The 19,265-nt window shown below is 41.3% G+C and overlaps 1 protein-coding gene across 1 annotated transcript in view; it reads left to right on the top strand.

Moving 5' to 3' along the window:
- TBX20 (T-box transcription factor 20) overlaps nt 1-14,268 on the top strand; it is a 43,301-nt gene extending 29,033 nt beyond the window's left edge. Inside the window, exons 7-8 of the mRNA XM_050938038.1 lie at nt 8,764-8,876; nt 13,928-14,268. Of these exons, the coding sequence (XP_050793995.1) occupies nt 8,764-8,876; nt 13,928-14,268 (454 nt within the window). The remainder of the gene's footprint in view (nt 1-8,763; nt 8,877-13,927) is intronic.
- Nucleotides 14,269-19,265: the final 4,997 nt, after the last annotated feature.

Genomic DNA, 19,265 nt, shown 5'->3' with positions numbered 1-19,265 from the left:
TATATTGTATAAAGGCATAAACCGAATGTGAAATGTGCTTCAACACTCAAATATGAGCATAGCCCCATCTACATTGCAATCAAACTTTGTGGTTAGTTAGGTGATATCGGTGGTAAACTTGACTGGGGTCGGTACCTTTCTTGCTCTCCAACCCAATGCCGGACCCCTTCCTCTTACCTAACATCTATCCTTCCTATCCCCTTTTAGCCCCCTCCAGGGGCCAGAAAGCATGCATGCCCTCTAAACTGGCAGAGAGGCATATGCTGCTTGATAGTGCCACTGGCCCCCATAGGCACCAACTCTGTGGGTGCTATGGGGCTGGAGCACCCGTGGGGGAAAAATGGTGGGTGCTGAGCACTCACTGGCAGCCCCCTTATCAGCTCCCCTCCCCCAGTGCCTCCCACCTGCCTGCAGGCCCCACAAATCAGCACCTCTCCCTCCCTCTCTGCACTTCCCACCCACTGCGATCAGCTGTTTTGCGGCATGCAGGAGGCTCAGGGGGAAGGTGGGAGGAGCGAGGATGCGGCGCGCTCGGAGGAGGGGGTGGAACTGGGCAGGAAGAGGTGGAGTGGGGGCAGGGAGAGGCAGGTGCGGGTGGGGCCTTGGGGGAAGGGGTGGAATGGAGGTAGGGCCTGGGGCAGAGCTGGGGGTCCAGCACCCCACGGCACTTTGGAAAATTGGCACTTGTGCTGGCTCCACCCCCATTTCCAAAGCAATTTACAACTCTGTGCTAATTCTTCTCCAATATGGATCAAAGACTCACTTCCCCTGCTTGTTTCTCCTCTGGAGGAGTTGTCAGGAAACAGCACTGGGAAAAGACAGGTCTTATCAGAAGCACAGGTTGGGGGCTGAACAAGGGTGCTGGGCATAGGGGAGCCCCCAGTCTAGTTTCTTCCAAGCTTTCCTACCCAACCCTGCCTCTTGGTGGTCAGGAGCCAAGCTTTCTTTCTTTCCAGCCCAGCACGGTCAACAGCCCAGCTGAAACCTTGGAATCTGTCCACTTCCCAATATTGTAAACACCTGGAACCCAGATTAGTCTCCTATTGGGCCTGATTTGCTGTTGCCCTGCCCCATGTGTAGTCATTTACACCAGTGGAAAGTGGGTGCAAAACAGTAACATTCTGATTTGGTAGCATCTTTTTCACTTTTCCACTCATGGTGCACTGGTGTGAAGGACTACACAAGGGGCAGAGTAATATAGAATCAAGCACGTCATTTCCACTGCCAAGGAGATTCTCCATGTGGATTTCTCTTATCCTGCATGAGAGGAAGCATTAGTCACCTCCAGGACTGACACTGCTGTCATCCCACTTTCCTGACCTTCAAAAATAGAGCTCTCTGCATCCCTGGGGTTAAATCTGACCCAGTGGAGTAATACCATGGATGAGCGTGACCTCATATGTCATTAGTTTAAGAAACAAATCATGTAAATACCTCTAGTGAAATTTCATATGAGTTTGCAGTTTGGCAAATCAGGAGAGAGGAATATAAAGGAAACATTTTACTTTTCTGATTTGCTGCATATCACTATTTTCCTCTTTTGGGAGGTGTGGGCTGGTGTATACGAGGTGGAAGGGGGAAGGGATATTTAATATCCTCATGCTTTCTACTGTTTTTCCATATGGTGGTCTAAATCTTGCTACTTTACCTTATGCAAAGTACAAGGCTTATCACTGGTCTTCCAAAGCTAAAACTAATGGCTGGTATGTGCATTGTGATGATGCCATCATCTCAGGAAGTGTCATTTCTGAGATACACCCTGCCTGTACCCCACTGTCTTCCAAACCCAGGTTTTTCCAAATACCAGCACAGATTTTACTTTGATTTGTCTTCTTTTAAAAGTTGTGACTCTTTGCTTTTTGTGTGTTGTATTTATCCAGTCCTAGCATGTTAGCTTTGATTTTCTTTGGCTAATTTTGGCTCCCTAGCACACCTTTGGCTAGATTCTATTTTCACTTTAACCCATTCAACACCGTTTAATTAATTGAGCCAAAACCTCAGCTAGTGTCAACTGGCCTAACTCTGCCAAACTGTCAATTTACACCAGATGAGGATTTGGCTTGATGGGTCTAACTAAGAGCTGGATTATGGTCATAAAGCCAGCGTACAATATCAGGGTATCAGCATAATTTGTTTGAAGTGCTGTATATATTGTTGATTATGTGTTGTGGGTATACAGTAAGCATCGTGGCTGAACGATTTCTTAGCAGGGTTTCAGATAATTGTTTGTTATTCACTTCACTCTGTTCCCCCTTCAGTGAAAGGGCACTTGTTCCTCCCCCTGCACCTTTCTTTAAAGGACTCCTTTTCACCACCTGAGTCTTGGACAAATTAGTCATCTTTTCCTTTAAAAAAAAAGTTCTACTACAGTGAGACTTCCAGCAAGTTTATTTTTTTTTCCTTCCAAGCTCATTTATTCTGTCTGTCTTCACATCACCTCACTTCTGATGTCTTCTGTTATCTGGGCTCTCTTCCAAATGTACTAACCGGCAGCTACAAAAAAGGGAAACCTTTGAAATCCAGAGCTAAAGAAGTTATTCAAGCTGTAAACTGATAATTCATACACTCTGTATCCTGTTCGGTATTTTTCTTTGTGTTGCAGTGAATGGCCAAGCAAAACACAGTTGTCAGCTTTATTATTTTCCTCCTATTAATCTATTGTACGTTGCATTTTCTTAAAAAAGGAAAGCATCAAAAGACAGTGGGGCATGGGGAGTGGATTAGGGTGGGATCCTTATTGTTTTGCTTATCGCCCAGATTGACAGTGAGGGAGCTCCTGTAAAATGGAGAAAACATGGACAGGTTGGTCAGCGTGACTCATAATGTCTATAGCTATTTTAGGTCTTCCTGACTGACAGCATCTCCTCAAGGAACTACAGGTGCAGAGGGCTCTTCTCTGTCGCCACCTGAAGCAAAAGGTGGTGACATAGTGGAATTTCTCTCTGCACTTTGACTTCGATAGACTTCGGACCAGGCCCATAGTGGAATGGCTGGATGAGCAGTATGTAGGAATCCCTGATTTTTGTATGCGTCTAAGATGGTTCCTAACCTGCACCTAGCACTGCCAGGATGGTCCAGTTATGTATTAGCTTTGTCTGTTGCCTTGGGCTAAGGCAAAAAATGTTGTCTAAAGCCTGCTTCATCCAAAGCCTGTTCCCATCCCATGTACACTCGCTCTCTAGCACTGATACCAACTGCAGAAAAAGACATAACTTCAAGTATATGCAAGAATACAGTGGACTTAATGTCCATGGTCCTGACCATACACTGTATTGTGCACAGATAGGCCCCATGGACTTGATGGTGACTCCATGGGAATGGGATGTGCCCATGCATAATACATTGCAGCAGCAAAGCCCAGGTGATCAGAACACACTATACTGTGGGATGTAGTGAGAGCACCACAAACAGCAAATGAGAGATTTGATGAAAAGTCATCAAAGGAATGCCTTCTTTTGCCTACAAGGAAGCATAGCCCCTTTCATCTTGATTGAGGATCTGGCCATAGTGATCCTTGCCTTTATCATCTCCAGAGTGAATTTCTATAATTCACTTGGGTTTGCTGATGGAAGGAAACAGATGTTCCAGCTTATGCAAGATATTGCCCTGCTCCTCAGTTGCAAAGAACACTTAAGAGAGCTTTGTATTTTTTCCTGGCTCCCAGGTCACTGGCAGTGGCAATTTAAATCCTTGGTCTGAATCTGCTAGTGGATCAGATCCCAGCTACATCAGAGACTGCCTGTCAATTCATGGTCCTGTGAGATAGCTCTGCTGTTCCAGGACAGTGCCACTAACAAGGCCTAAGATTGTGCTTGTGAAAACTGGAGGTGAACCATTGTCAGTCAAGAGACCTCAGCTTTGGAATGAGTTGCCATAGGAGGTAAGACTGAGCCATCCAACCCACAGGTTAATACAACACTAGAATTGGTGGCTTAATGTTGCAGCCAAGGTGTAGAAGCTCTGATGATCCTCTGAAAGAAAAAATATTCTCCACCAGCCATCGTTAGGTGTTACTATCCTTGATATGCAGCATGTAAAGGGTTCTGCAGTCACCCATGCATCACAGAAATGCTGACCTGTTCACATTATTGATTTCATGGTTCAAAACCAAAATGGCTTCTTTCTGATGTGGAGAAGAGAGGGACTTTATTCAATATAAACGAAGGTTGATTGACCAGTCTTGTCTCACCATGTGCTTCTGTCACTGTACAGTTCTTTGAAATCCTCGTAATTTCCTTCTCATACTACCATTTATCCTCTTCATTCTGCCTCCTGTCATCAGCATGTCCTCCTGTTCCTTGCTGACCAGCAGCAACTCATTTTCTTCTTGCCATCAGTCTCCTTCTGCTACACAGTTACTCCCCTGTTCAGACAGCTTCAGCTTCTATCTTCTATGACCTCTTCCTAGTCTTCAGCCCATTCCATACTATTACTGTACAGTTGTACACTTAGCACAATTTGATCATAATATTTTACAGTACCAATGTGTGTATTTCATTCATTTTTACAACAGAACTAAGTTTAAAAGTGGAGCTTGAAGGGTGAAAAAATGTTGGGAGAGCATGACATTGGCAATAAGATAGCATCTTCACCTCTACTTCTCTTACAGCTCTAAACCCCCCAATATTCCATTACCTAAATTTACTGGTAAATCAAGGTGCTGTAGAAATCTAAGTAACTGCATAAAGTAAAAATCAGCTGAGTTAAGCATTAGGCAATAACTTTCTGCAAACTGAAGTCCAAAAGCTTTTCTTGGATTAAACTGAAATTACTTCATTTTTCACAAGATGGTCACCTGATTATAGATCAGCTCTGAACATGTTCAAGGAATGCATCTAAAAACACCAACAATCTGATTTTCAGTCTACAGTTTTCATTTATTAAGTATTTTTATTGAACAGAATCATAATATGGCAAATATTGATGTCTCTTTCAGTGATTTATAAAATTATCTGCATATATCTTTTGAGAAATGTTGTGACATGATCAGCCAAGTTATTAATCCCTTTTATTTGCTTAAGACCTTTTGCACACATAAATATAAAACTATAAGTTTTAAATAAATGAGCATTGTTCCCATTAAGCTCATTTCTATGTTTGGGGTGGGGTTTTTTTTGAGTATTTCTCTCCCCTACCCCCAATCTCCATATATATAGATAGTGCACTTTTGTCTAATCCAAAATTCCAGGTAATCTGTGTAGGCGGTTCTTGGTTGCAGGTCTTACTCTTTTACTCCACCACACAGACACATTGTGTGACTCAAAATCTAGACCTTTAAAATTAAAAATCATTAGTTGTTTTGTAATAAAACCACAAACCAGCAATGCAGTCATACTAGATTAGCTTATGTAAGATTTTGAATGTTAAACCTCAGCTGCAGAGAGCAAGGCCTTGTCTGCACTAGAAAGGGTTTGCCATTACAACTCTAACCGCAAATTGTCCTAGTACAGATGCGGCTTACACCAGCAAAAGAGTTCTTTTGTCCGTACAACTCATTCCATTTCCCCAATGAAATAAACAATACCAGCAAAGGAACTTTTTTTTGCTAGTATAACAGTATCTACACTAGGGTTTTTGCTGGTATAAAAATGTCATAAAAAAAAAATCACAGCCCTAAGCGACATTACAGTACAGGCAGAAAATTTTGTGTAGACCTGGCCCAAGGTTGTAGCTCAGAACTAACACTTTTGTATCATGAGCTGCTTTTTCTAATCTCAGTTTCCTCATTCTGAATTTTTTCCTGTTTTTAAAATACTTTTTCTTTTCACAATGAATCTGATGATTTGTGGCACAATATCTGCGAAATAACAGTAATAATAATTTTTTAAAAAATCTAACATACTGTGCCCCACTTTCAAACTTTTCACATTCAGGGTTCACTTAAAAGTCAGACCTCTTTTCCCTTTGAAAAAAGACAACCACATAAGATAATACAGTTCTCTGTCTAGCAAAGTGACCCATCTGGAAAGAATTTAGTCTGCAATAATTGTGGGTATTTGATTTAGTTTTAAATTCCCATAGGGAAATTCAAAGGTAAATTTATTGGGCCAAATTTATCTGTAATGTACCTCCATTGAACCTCATAAGGTTACAGATGAATTTGGCCCATTGAACTAGAACTGGAGCCTGCATTGTTTCTGCCGTTTCACAACATTATTACATACCGTACATCAGAGTATATCATTACAAGCAGACATTTACTACTAATAAAGTCAATACAGACATATCACCTGAAAGTGATTTATTTTTTTCAGAGCTTTTAAGGTTAGTTGCTGTATATCTGGCCTTCAAATGTGAAAGTGCGTGCTGCCTGGTATCTACCCCACTTTGCCAGGGCAATCCCAATTCATTATTCTATGTTGGTCTCCTATTCTCCATGTTTATTTATTTATTTCTTGGTAAGTAACATTTTCCAGTCTGTTTGAGAAAGAAAAGACTTAGAAGCATTAAATACATAACATAAACAATGCTGTCTGTCTTTTTCTTTGTAAAATCTTCTTGGAGATAGGCCTGATATGCCCACTGTTTTCAATCACTTAAAAGGCAATAATTCAATTATATCATCCTCTGTGTAGGAACTGCCATTGCTTTCAGTCCACTTCCAATCCTGACACAAGTAAATCACTTAGATAAGATCCCCTTTTTATTTTTTTTCCAGAGGACTAGCATAAGTAATGATACCAGCAATAGACCAAGGACAAAATGACTATAATAGCCTTTTTGTAGAAAAGGAAAACATGTGGCACCGTGATTTATTGTGCTATTTGGAAAATGTTTTTCCTTGGAATTTTTGCAACAGCTGAATTGCCATAATAAAATACATGTAGCAAAATTATCAAATGGTAAGGCTGAAAGAAACCTGCGCCAAACAGATGTATTGAAGGTATAAGGGATACCATGCCTCTGGGGTCAGAGGCCTGCAGCTGGCTGGCCAGCTAATGAGCCCTGCCCTCTGTACCTGAGAAAAGAGCTGGACCTTAATGGCTGATCCGTATAAAAGAGAGCAACAGGAAATGGAGAGGGGAGACTGTAACACCCATCAGAAGGTTGAGGGGTCAGGGGCTGAGCTCCCAATGAACTACTGCTGGAGCTACTGCAGAGAGGAATTGCTCCAGAAATCAAAATGGACTGAAATAAGATTGTGTGAAGTCCTTTATTTCTGAGGTAAGAGCCAGGAATTTTTGTGTTGCTGAAGTTGCTGATGTGAGAGGCAGAGTTGGGGAAGGGACTACTTGGCCTGCACTGGCTTTGAGGGAGGAGTCTGTGAGGTTTGGATTTGTTTTTGTTAAGAAACCTTAAACTAAAAACATCTACAGTTGCTGGGAAGTGCTTGCTTGGATTCCGTAAGAGAGCTCAGCCAAAATTACCCCAGGGAGTGAGCTGGCTCAGCAAGAGCAATACCTGGTTTGGTAGGAGGAAAGTGCTGTAAGATAGGCCCCAATCCTTTATAGACTGGATTTCCTGGATGAGAACAGGAATATAAAGCCACACTGGAGATGTATTTGATTCAGTCTTGGTGTAATGCCTCTGATTTAAATGGAAATATACCAGGGATTAATTTGGTCCTCTCCATAAATTGGCTTACTAATCATGTAGCTATGATTTTCTCCTATTTGTGTGAATTCAGTGCTTGTTCAAGGTGCCAGGCTGAGAGGTCTAGTCCTACCAGACCTCTGCTAGTCCACAGAATATGTACCAGATGAGAAGGAGCACAGCAGATTTCCCGTACTGTATTGTTAATATGCCTACAACCTGACTGTGGGGGACTGTCCTTGTAGGTGAGCTGTGTCCAGAGCTGGCTTTAGGAAGTGCGGGGCCAAATTCGAACAGTTTCGATGGGGCCCTGGCAAGGATGACTAAAAGAAACCCCAAAACACGTGGGGCTTGTACTCAACGGGCAGTGCTCCGAGTCTTCAGCAGCGGGTCCTTCACTCACTCCAGGTCTTCGGCAGCACTGAAGGACATGCCGTCAAAGTGCCACCGAGGACCCGGAGCGCCGCCAGGGGAGTAAAAATTAAAAAGGCACCTCTAGCCAGGGCAGGGATTCTCACTGGGCTCGGGGCCCTCTTAGGCGTGGGTCCTGATTCGGGGGAATTGGTGGAATAGGCCTAAAGCCGGCCCCGGCTGTGTCCATGCCTATGCCCTGATTTTGCTGATAGTCCCTGCAAGAATGAGGGAGTGCCAGTTGTGATGGTAGTATTTGTGAAGTGGACACTTGTTCATTGTGAATTGAATTGTGACCATCACTCCTGACCCAGACCTAGTTTTACTAGCTCAAACGTTCACAGAATGTGAATTTTAAGCTTGCATCTTCAAATACTTGCCTAGGCTGGTTTTATATTGACTGTTTGTGAAAACACACACTAGAAACTTGGTAGTAAATTTGCTCTCATTCATTCCAGGACCAGACACAATACAATGTAAGATGTGGCCAACAATGAGTAAACAATATTGATTGCAGTTGGGATTTTTAACACAAGCCACAGAATAACTGCAATGCATGAAACATCTTGTTTTAATAATTTTGAGAATTTGAGAAAATATGATCTGTTGGTGCACACTTCATGAGCAGAGACAATCTGTTCATCATTTTCCCCCCTAATTTAATTATTCATTCAGCTATAGTGTCTGAGCTGATGTCATCCATATGCATCAGACACATCTGGCTTAGTTACAGCATGCAATGGGTTACGGGGTTTATATGCTAAAAGAGGAGGTAATGCTCAGGATGCTACTGATGCACAATATTGCTTTCTTCCATAGAGAGAGTGTGGAAAGCCTTATTCAAAAGCACTCCTATGCACGCTCCCCCATCAGAACCTATGGAGGAGAAGATGATGTTCTGGGAGATGAGAGCCAGGCAACACAAAGCAGAGGTAGGAAAATACATTGAAGAGCACACACTAAGGGCTAAGTTCTCCACTGCATCTCAACTCTTCGCAGTGCCGGGGGGGCCCACAACCACTGCTGCCCAGCTCTGCAGAGTTGCTTTAACTTATGCCACAGAGATAAGGCCCAAAACTGATCCTACACCAGTGGAGTTTAGCCCCCAGCTGTATTTGGCATGCTTTGTATGCTGGTGGTGAGTTAGGAGGTGGTTGGTGCAGGACAGAGCTATTCTGCTTTCCCCACTTGATGCCAGTGAACGTTCCTTTACCCAAGAAGAACTCTCTGCTGGCCATCTCTAGCCAGAATATGGCTATGCTGCATTGCCTGACAAGTGCCAAGGAACATGCAGGCTGGAAAATTGGCCTTGAACTTGTAACAACTTGGCTGACTGAAGCCCCAATCTTTCCTGTCATTTCACTCCCAAATGACTTAGTTTTGCTTGTTTTACCAATTGCAAAACCAATTGCTACCCTGAGTTGCCTTCCAAATGGATGCTTGCTGGACAAGTTACATGTGCAGTCACTATGCTAGTTAAAATGGACTTGTAGTGCTATGGGTATCCCTTACTGTCCTTAAAGTGTTATTCCCTGCCTGGTGACTTCATGACCTGCTTCATCTGCAAACTATTTCAGGATCTCCAAAACTTTATTTTGGGTTTAATTCTTGCAACAGGCAATGGTTTGCAAGGGTCCTCTCCTCATTTGTTTGATCATTCTGTTTAGGCAGTCTTGTGGGGAGGGATAGCTCAGTGGTTTGGCCTGTTAAACCCAGAGTGGTGAGTTCAATCCTTGAGGCGGGCATTTAGGGCAAAAATAAATCTGTCTGGGACAGTACTTGGTCCTGCTGAGAAGGAAGGGGACTGGACAGGACTCAATGACCTTTCAGGGTCCCTTCCAGTTCTATGAGATAGGTATATCCCATATAATACAACAATCAAATCTGAAAATATGATCACACAGGCTAGTAGTTTATGCTAGTGTCTCTGAGAATCCCAGAGAAGCTGTCACTGTTTCTAGAACACAAAATGTCAAGTTCAAAGTAACATGAAGTCTGGTTACTAAAGCTATTAACAAAGAGGAGATATGTATCTGTACACAAAAAATAACCCTCTACAGTTAAAAATGTACTGTATGTGTACCTATGGGTGTATATATACATAGAATCATAGAATATCAGGGTTGGAAGGGACCTCAGGAGGTCATCTAGTCCAACCCCCTGCTCAAAGCAGGACCAATTCCCAACTAAATCATCCCAGCCAGGGCTTTGTCAAGCCTGACCTTAAAAACCTCTAAGGAAGGAGATTCCACCACCTCCCTAGGTAACCCATGCCAGTGCTCCACCCTCCTAGTGAAAAAGTTTTTCCTAATCTCCAACCTACACATACACACAAACTCATACATGACATAGCTCAGGGTTACTACTAGAGATAGGGCCAAGTGTAAAATTCAGATTCTAATCCAGGTTTGGATACACACAACTCAGAGATATTCAGATTCAGGGTTTATACAAGATTTTGTTTTGGTCTATAGTACAGAGAAGCTATCTTTGCAGTTTGGGTCTAGATCCAAATATCCCCCATGTTCAGGGATGTTCGGATTTGGTTTAGAATTTGGTTCAAGACCACCTCTGTTATGGATTTGACATAACTTTAATTCTAGAGCAATTCACTTTTACTGGACTGTTTTTCCTGTCTAGTTATACAGGGGAAGCATTTATCATGAATAATTTATCCAATGAATTTTGCTGTTTTTCTGCTTTGAGGATTTGTCCGTGATCAGACTGATCTTTATTTATTTATTTATTTATTTTCAAATGTGTGAGCGGTTGTGACCCCCAGGGTTCAGTCTGGGAGCTGTTGGAACTGCTGTGCCCCCTAACAATTCAGCTGGCCTGGCCTCTCTCACACTGCTTTGCTGGTGACTCAGCTAGTCTCTCCAGGTCCTGTTACCACCCAACATGACAGCAAGTGGTGCCACACCCAGCTGATTTACCTCAGTGCTTTACCTAAGCCTCTTATGGACAAACATGAGGCCCCCAGCCTTGCATCCCTATTGGAGTATAAACCCAGAATTATACCGTCTTGCATTGGACAGGGATCTGTACAATGCAAGCTCATTAATTAATTCAGTCCCCCTCCCTGATGTGGGGAAGATATGCAATAGCCTTTGTTTACAGAGCTAGGATTCCCAAACACTTCACTCAAAAATTCACTGGTTAAGATAAAACATAAAACAAGTTTATTAACTACAGAAAGATTTTAAGTGATTAGAAGTAATAGTAAACAGATCAAAGCAGATTACCTAGCAAATAAACAAAAACACAAACTGAGCCTAATATACTAGATAGATAAGATTTGAATTAGCAATATCTCACCTTGACTGAGGATACAAGCAGTCCACCAAGTTTCCATATACAGACTAGGAATCTCTTTAGCCTGAGACCAGCACTTCTCCCCTGTTCAGTCTTTTTTTCCTCAGGTTTTCCAGGTTTTCCTCTTGTGTGTGGAGTGAGGTCCAGTCATGTCACTTCCCCCTTTATATCTTCTTCCAGCTTCCTGGGAAGCTCTTTTGCTGTGACCTGGGTCAAACATTTCCCATTGCGTAGTGCTATCTCTGAGAGGTTTCTGTTGTACACAGTTCCTAGGGTAATCCTTGTGCTTGTGTGCATTTCCTCAATAAGCCTTTAACATTGTTTGGCCTTTTTACTGTTGTACCTGAAAGGCTGCTTGTGGGCATTCTCAGCTTCACAACATGTTTCAGTAGCACATACATAGCCAAGCTTCATAACTCCACATACAATGATAGCACATACCATCCAACAGGGTATTAAATGTTTAACAGAACAAGACTTCTAGAATGATACCTCACAAGGCATGCTTTGTACAAAACATATCATAATTGTATGACAGTGATGAGCATGGGGTGCAGAGTGTCACAAAACGTATTTGTCGTTTGATGTTCTTCTGCAAAAAATTGTTTGCCTACATGTTGCTCATGAGCTGTTTGTTCTGAATAGTCAGAATTTGACATTCAAACTGTTTTTTTCTTTGTCATATAGGCGTTTTCATATTATTTCTCTTTCATGACTGGCTAAGCATATCTCTTCCAGTCAGATTTCTGAAGCAAATGCCACCTATTGTAAATATAAATTCTTTCCCCATGAATATTCTGCAATATTGGCTTAAGATTGTGCATTGCCAAACATTCTTGCCAGTGAACTTATTTCCTAAAATGGGTGAAATTCTGGCCTCATTAAAGCCAATGTGAGTCTCAGCACTGATTTCAAAAGGACGGGATTTGGACAAAAAAGCAAACACAAAAAGGACATGAACAAAGAAATAATAATAAAAACTAATATTTTTGCAGTGTTTATGCAGCTCTAAAACCCAGACAGGTGACACTCAGATGTGTATGAATAAAGTGACTGAGTGCACAGTTTGCATCAAACTTGGAGAATGATTGACTTTCAAAAGTGAAAAACCTCTTCTGTATTTGTAGTCCTCGTCTGCATGACATTGTTAGAGAGGCATATCTATGTCTTTGTAGCTATCCTTCTATAGTGTCTGTAGTGTAGACATGGCCTTAGTGTAGTTATCAAAGCAAATTATCCACAGGCATGCTAAGAAGATTGCTGTCAAGTGGGCTAATTAAAACATTTTTTTAATATGTAATTTAAACAAGTCTGTCTTTTTTCTAATTCTGAAATCCTCAAAGGAGAGGAATAGCAAAGAAATGCTATAGGGTGTGAGGTTTCAGAAAACAGCAATTTTTGGAAGTTAACAAATAAACCCTGATTAGGTTAGAAAATTCTGCCTTAGAGCACATTTTTGTGCATCCAATGCACAATGCATCCAATATTCCAATATATTTGGAGATATTTCAGTAGCCAGGCAAGTCTGTTGATCCTACCACTTACGGTTACTATCTGACCACTAGAGCTCGCTGAAAACTGATTAAAAAAATAGGATCTTTTTGCAAATGTTTTATTTTCTTTCCTGACCCCAACCACCGCCCCCCAAATTTTGACAAAATTTCACTGGAAAAAAATCCTTTTTAAAATCAATTTTTGATTAAATTTTTATCAAACTCAAATTTTGGAAAATTTTAACCAGCCCTGGTGACCAGCTGATATAACATGTTAGGAGCATGTTTCTTAACACAGTGCTGCACTGAAATGAGACTTTACCTCTGCTAGCCAGATGTTTCCGTTTTTGGCACCAGTATTAACAGTGGGTGTCATTCTGATATCCATCTACAGACTGACAAACTGCAGAATAAAATTCTATTTTAAAGTGGTGTATTCCTTGAGGTGCTATGTAAAATAAATGAGCAATGCTGATTTTGCTCTCCAAACAACTTCAACCAGTTTCTTAAAATGAAACCTAAGGTATAGGTATAAAAGGGAGCAATCCTGGAATAATCTAAAAAGTTAAGGAATTCTTTTAGAGTATTTAATTTCCAATGGCATCCTCTCAACATAAGAATGGCCATACTGAGTCAGATCAGTGGTCCGTCCAGTCTAATATTCTGTCTTCTGACAGCAGCCAATGCCAGGTGCTTCAAAGTGAATGAACAGAACAGGGCAATTATCAAATGATCCATCCCCTGTGGGCCAGTCTTAATATCTAGCAGTCAGAGCCTGAGGGACACCCAGAGCTGCATCCCTGCCCATTTTGGCTTATAGCCATTGATGGACCTATCCGCCATAAGTGCCTGAGGTAAAGATGCTGGGGGTGTTACTGCACCCTCTGGCTTGAAGTGGTTTCCATCATATGCAGGGTTTACAGTTTGGTTCAATGGCTCTTAGCACCCCCCCTATAAAAATTGTTCCAGCACCCCTGCTATCTTCCATGAACTTCTCTAATTATTTTTTTAACCCAGTTATAGTTTTGGCCTTCACAACATCCCCTGGCAATGAAGTGCACAGTCAATCTGTGGAATGTCTTCCATATCAACTTTGCTGTGAAAGATTCCCTTTCCTTTTATATCTTTTTGCTATTTTAGCTATCTTAGGCTTCAGCCATTTATTTTCTTTGCAGGATCAGCTTTTACAACATCCGATAACTTATCCCTCAGCTCCTGGGTATCCTCTTCAACCAGTTTTCCTGGATTTCAGCACCCACAGTCCTTGACTGCCCTTGGTACCAGCACTGCATCCATAGCTACACCCATACCTCATCCAATCCAAGGATCTCTGCCTCCATACAGCCGCCTGGGAATGCCTCTTACACCTTCTGCCATAGCCAGCTCAATGCAAGGTAGTGGCCCAACATTCCCATCATTCCACATGCCCAGATACCACCATTACTTTCAGCAGGGGCCTTATGCAGCTATTCAAGGACTGCGTCATTCCTCTACAGTGATGACACCATTTGTATGACTGACATAAAACAAGGGAAATCGAGATTTTTAAATGTGCAAATTTGGTATGAAAATACAGGGGACTTTCCCAAAAATCCTATGGAGAAAGAGCTGAACTATAACAGACTGGCTAACATAATGCATTATGGATACAGATTCCTCCATCAAGGGGTCACAGCAAGAGAGAGTGAAGCTTGGAGTTGCAAAAGGATCTATGTGCTACAGCCAAATGGATCACAAAGTTCACAGGACTTTTAGCGAAGTGCAGGTTGATCCAAAGGCACATTATGCCTAGCAAAGTAAGAAGATGCGTTTATGCAGCAATGTACAAATTAATTGTGTATAGTTTTTTTTCCATGTACTAAAAGAATCCTGAAAGAGGCAATACTCTTACTTGACTCCATCCTTCCTTCTGAATGAGAGCCAATATCGAAAGATTTATTGCTATAGCTTTGAGCATGTTTAGGCTATCTCAGCATTAGTTTGCTGGGAGAAAAGGAAGGGGAAAGATTGTCCTTCTTTTAAAGACTGGCTTATCTTCAATAAGAACAGGTTCTTAGTTCCTAAGAGGAAATACCAAGAAAATATGATCACAAAACAAGCCTTGAATTCTTTATTTTCTTTGAGTTCACAAAGTTATCAGTTCAGAAAAAAAAAGACTGTTTGAGAACTATATAAAAATGTTATATTCTGTGCTTTGTCTAAAAATGAGCTCCTCACATATCCCAGAAGGGGGCAATTTAAGCATCTGTCAGGAATGATGGAAGGAAATATTTATTCTGAAGGATCTGATACTTTTAATCTGAAAATGAAAGATCTCAAATCTTCACCCTGAATCATTTATCTGCCACTGATACTAAAGGACCCCTCTCTCCAGATGTGCACTTGTATGAGATAAAGGAACAGAGCCAAATTATTTTACTATAAAGGTCTGCCCATCCAACTTGCAAATGTCAGTGGATCCTGGTGCATGACCAGTGCATAAGAATTTACTAGCTTATCCTCTGATTTTCATGTGATGGATAATGTTGCCAGCTATGCTGTCCTGCCAGGCAGACCAGAGCCAAATTCTGTGCTTGTATATGTCCCAGTTTGATCAGTGGAATGGTCTGGGATATAAATCAGCATGTAATTTGGCTCACAATATTTTACTCATATCTATCTTTTAATGGGTTTCTAATTAAACATGGTTTTGTAAACAATAGGTCTGATTCTGGCTTCAATCCAGATTTTCTAGTTATTTTTTGTCTGTAATATAATAATGTAATTAGAATAATGGGTCAGATTTGCTCCTCTGCAGAGATCCAACTTGAGGCCTGTGCACCACTGAAGTCTTAAGAGGTGTTGATGCCTTGTGCTGGCTCTCTGTACGGGGTGAATTTCAACATCTGTGAAGAATAAACAACGTTCAGATGAAAGAGCAGGTTCCAATCAGCTCAGCCAATGTATAGTTTCTGTATATAGGTAAGAAATACCATGTGCTTATTGACCCCAGTTCTTACACACTAGTCATGAGTTCTGTAAAGAGAACTTACAAGGGGCTGTAGCGGCTGATCAGAAGTAAGGCTTAGAGTGGATGGCCAGTCTTCATCGCATTATTCTGGTCTATACCTGACCAATGTGTGTTACAACACTATATGCAGTAGAGATCACAGCTTTTTATGTTATATGCCACACATCTCGGTGAATGGAAAGGCATGTCACATGAAAGTCTTTTGGCTGTAGCCCACTGACTTGCCTTTTGCTGTCCTGCCACAAAATGCTGTAATACCATCTCACACTTTGCCTAATTCTTACCCTATGTTCCGTTGCAGCTGATTAAAACAAAGGATATTTGTCTCACAGATGAGACCTGTACTGATAAATCAAGAATAGTTGGTTGCCTTTAAAATCTTGCCAATTTTCCCCTTGAACAAATAGGTACCATTACCTCAGTAATTGCCGTATTATTTTGCCTTCACCCAACTTTGCGTAGGGAATGCTGCAAAAACTGGTGTAAAATTATCTGAGGTCACTGAGTTTTTGTTCTGTGTTTTTTTGAATGAGTGAACGTGGTATTCCATTAATGATTTCTGGACTTAGAGGTCCTCTGGGGAATGTCAGAAATCAGTATACTGGGCCAAGCCTTCTGTCTGCTTGCATGGGTGTAAAAATATATTGTATTTGACTAGCTGTACCTATATACTGGAGTTTGCACTTGGCTGTCAGACTTAGCCACAAGGTATTTGTATTGAAGTCCCACTTTTGGCTAATCGTGCCCTGTTTTGATATGAAGAACCCTACTTTTGGGGAAATCTGAGAATATTGGTGGAACAGATACATATGCTGCAAAAGTTACAGTTAACCCTTCAAATATATAGATAATGCCAAATTTAAAAAAATATTTTCAGTGCAGATTTGTTGGGACAATTGACAGTTTTCCCTCCCCTTTCAATTGTTTGGCTTACATAGCATAAATGTGTCATTCATTTTTAACCAGGTGCTAATCCTATGCTAGCTAATGGCAAAATCTGTGAGGAAAATTGTGACCTCGTATACATCCTGTGCAACTTCAGTAACTTATCTGGTGTTGCATGCAGTGTTACTGTGTGAAGAAATCAGCCCAGTTGCTTTAAAATTCTTTTGTGTGCGCACGTACCAGAAAATGCTCAAGCGAGTACAGTGGCTCTCTGTTTCAGTTGACTCAAGAAGTAAATTTGAAACAGGTAGGCTGTTCCTCTATAAAGCGAAGTCTAAGCAATAAATTCTTTGACCTCTTTAGCCATTTTCCTGAGTCCATCCTAAGAGTGCCAGTATTCTCCATGTGAAATTTCTGCTATGATGCTAATGGAGTATGAAAAAGTTTCAAAGAAAGTTCTATTTCTTCCTAGGGTACAAGTGTAGTAACAGATGGATGCTAAAATATCCAATGAAAGGCAAATGCTTCATCACTAGGAATAAAATGTGAAATGTCTATGAAAAATACGGCACTAGCCCTCTCCTCATGTAGAGAACATGCATGGGAGTGGGACGTTGTCTCCAAAACTCATGGACTACTCCCCACAACAGGGAGGAGTTCGCCATCCTATCAGTGAGGAAGGGGACAAGGCTTTTGAACCTCAGTGACTGAGGATCCACAGGCTGATTCCACATCCCTTAGGGTCTCTGAGTAGTCAACCCCTCTTTTTGTGCTGTCTGACTAGTTCCTCCCCACAGCAACATAATCCCTTTTGAACCACTGCACCCATTGGATTCCCCATCAATGCAGGTCAAGAAAATAAATAATCCAGCAGCATTAATCCAGGGGTCTCCAGTCTCATGGATCTTGTAGAAGGGTTTCAGTTGGTGGTAGAGGAGAGCAATGTTACTGAATGGGAGCACCCACGCCAGTATTGACATAGGTATGGGGAATTTCTGACCTATATTATTGATTTGCTCCCTTCCTTGCCTTCCAGCAGAAGGCAGTATCTGAGTGTAAATTCTGACTGTTCTTAGGGGGTGAAATTCTTGCCCCACTAAAGTCAGTAGCAAAGCTGTAACTGACTTTAATGGGAACAAGATTTCACCAGGCTTTTCCAATGTCACTAATGGCGTTTCGCTAGCTGGACAGTGACATTAGTGACAATGCCAGTGTAGGAACTCATCAGAGGAGACTAGTAACCAGTTTTCAAGCTGCTTTACATTGATTTGAATAAGTAGATAAAACATTTAGAAATGTAATCCAGATTTTAACTGCTTAAACATTGAATTTTTTATGATTGCTTAAAAAAAAATCCCTGTCCTGCTTTGATGCTGGCTCAGTAATCTCTTGCAGTAATCTCTTCCTGAATTGCCAATATCCCAATGATACCACTTTGAGGAAAAATGTCTGCCACTGGTAAATGGCTTAGCAATGCCAAATATAATTTAAACTGTTTTATTTCTATGTATTTCACATTTCATGCCTGATATAGAACACTCCTCATTTTTCCGAGCTTTCTTGGCTAAGCAGAATGGGTGATCTTCTCTTTTAAGAAGGGCTGGATGAACATGCCCAAATTTGCTTTTCAAACAGAATGGTAAGATTATCTTCAGTCTATTGTTCTATTGCCTGGCTCAGTGTTATGAATAGATTTGGATGGGTTTTTTTAATTACTCTGTTACCCAGAAATATTCACATCTTGTATCAATCAAAGGAATCCCAGACTAAGGCAAATGACTTAGATGCCTTTATCCAATTTCCTTTTTATTTCTGGAAACCTGAAAGAAGTAAGACATAAAACACATCTTAAATTTAGCTGTTTAGTTTTCAGAAGTGCCCTAGTTGGTCTGTTGCCTACTCTGCAGGATAGTGCTGGGTAGAAATTCAGAGCCATTGATTGTGGTGGAGATACAGAACATATGAATTGACTTAAGCAGTATAGACAAAATGAGTTAAATTCCAAAACTAAGGAGAGATTTCTTTCATTTCAGATAAAAATGGCCCTTGCTTGGTCCAAGGAAAACGTTAAGTCTTCTCTACTATGGGAAATGTTGTAGCCATTTTTCAGCACAAGTGCAGTCCCGTCTATGGTTAAGGTCTAGTGGAGACATACTACAGGTTGTCACTGGTGTCATGGCCTGTGCATAGTCTGCACTAGCTCTTACATCTTTGGTGGCGCCAGTAGTAGGTGCCAAGTGCTTCTAAAAGTCTGGCCATTCATTCAGGCACTAACTCTTCCTGTACTGCAATGGACCATGAGGGGGAGGACAACATCCCAAGATTCAGCAAATATTAGACTTTTAAAAATCAACTTGTTTTTAAAAACAAAGGTGATTTGATGACTTGTTTAGATCCCACGAGATCTGATCTTTGTGTGTATTGTGGGAGATCAGAAGTATTAATGAAAAATGTTTTAAAAATCTTTTGGGAAGTGTCCTAAACTGAAAATTTATACCAGTTGGGTGAAATTCACCCCTGTGTAGAGAGTCAGCATTCAAGCCTAAGCACCACATGTCTCATTATTTGAAAAGGCGCTGTGGCAAAAGCCATTCTGTTGTTTCTCTGAACAGGGTGAA

Source organism: Gopherus flavomarginatus, chromosome 2 (assembly GCF_025201925.1).
Source record: "Gopherus flavomarginatus isolate rGopFla2 chromosome 2, rGopFla2.mat.asm, whole genome shotgun sequence".
Taxonomy (NCBI): domain Eukaryota; kingdom Metazoa; phylum Chordata; order Testudines; family Testudinidae; genus Gopherus; species Gopherus flavomarginatus.
The sequence above is the reverse complement of the archived record's forward strand: the minus strand, read 5'-3'. Positions and strand labels throughout refer to the sequence as shown.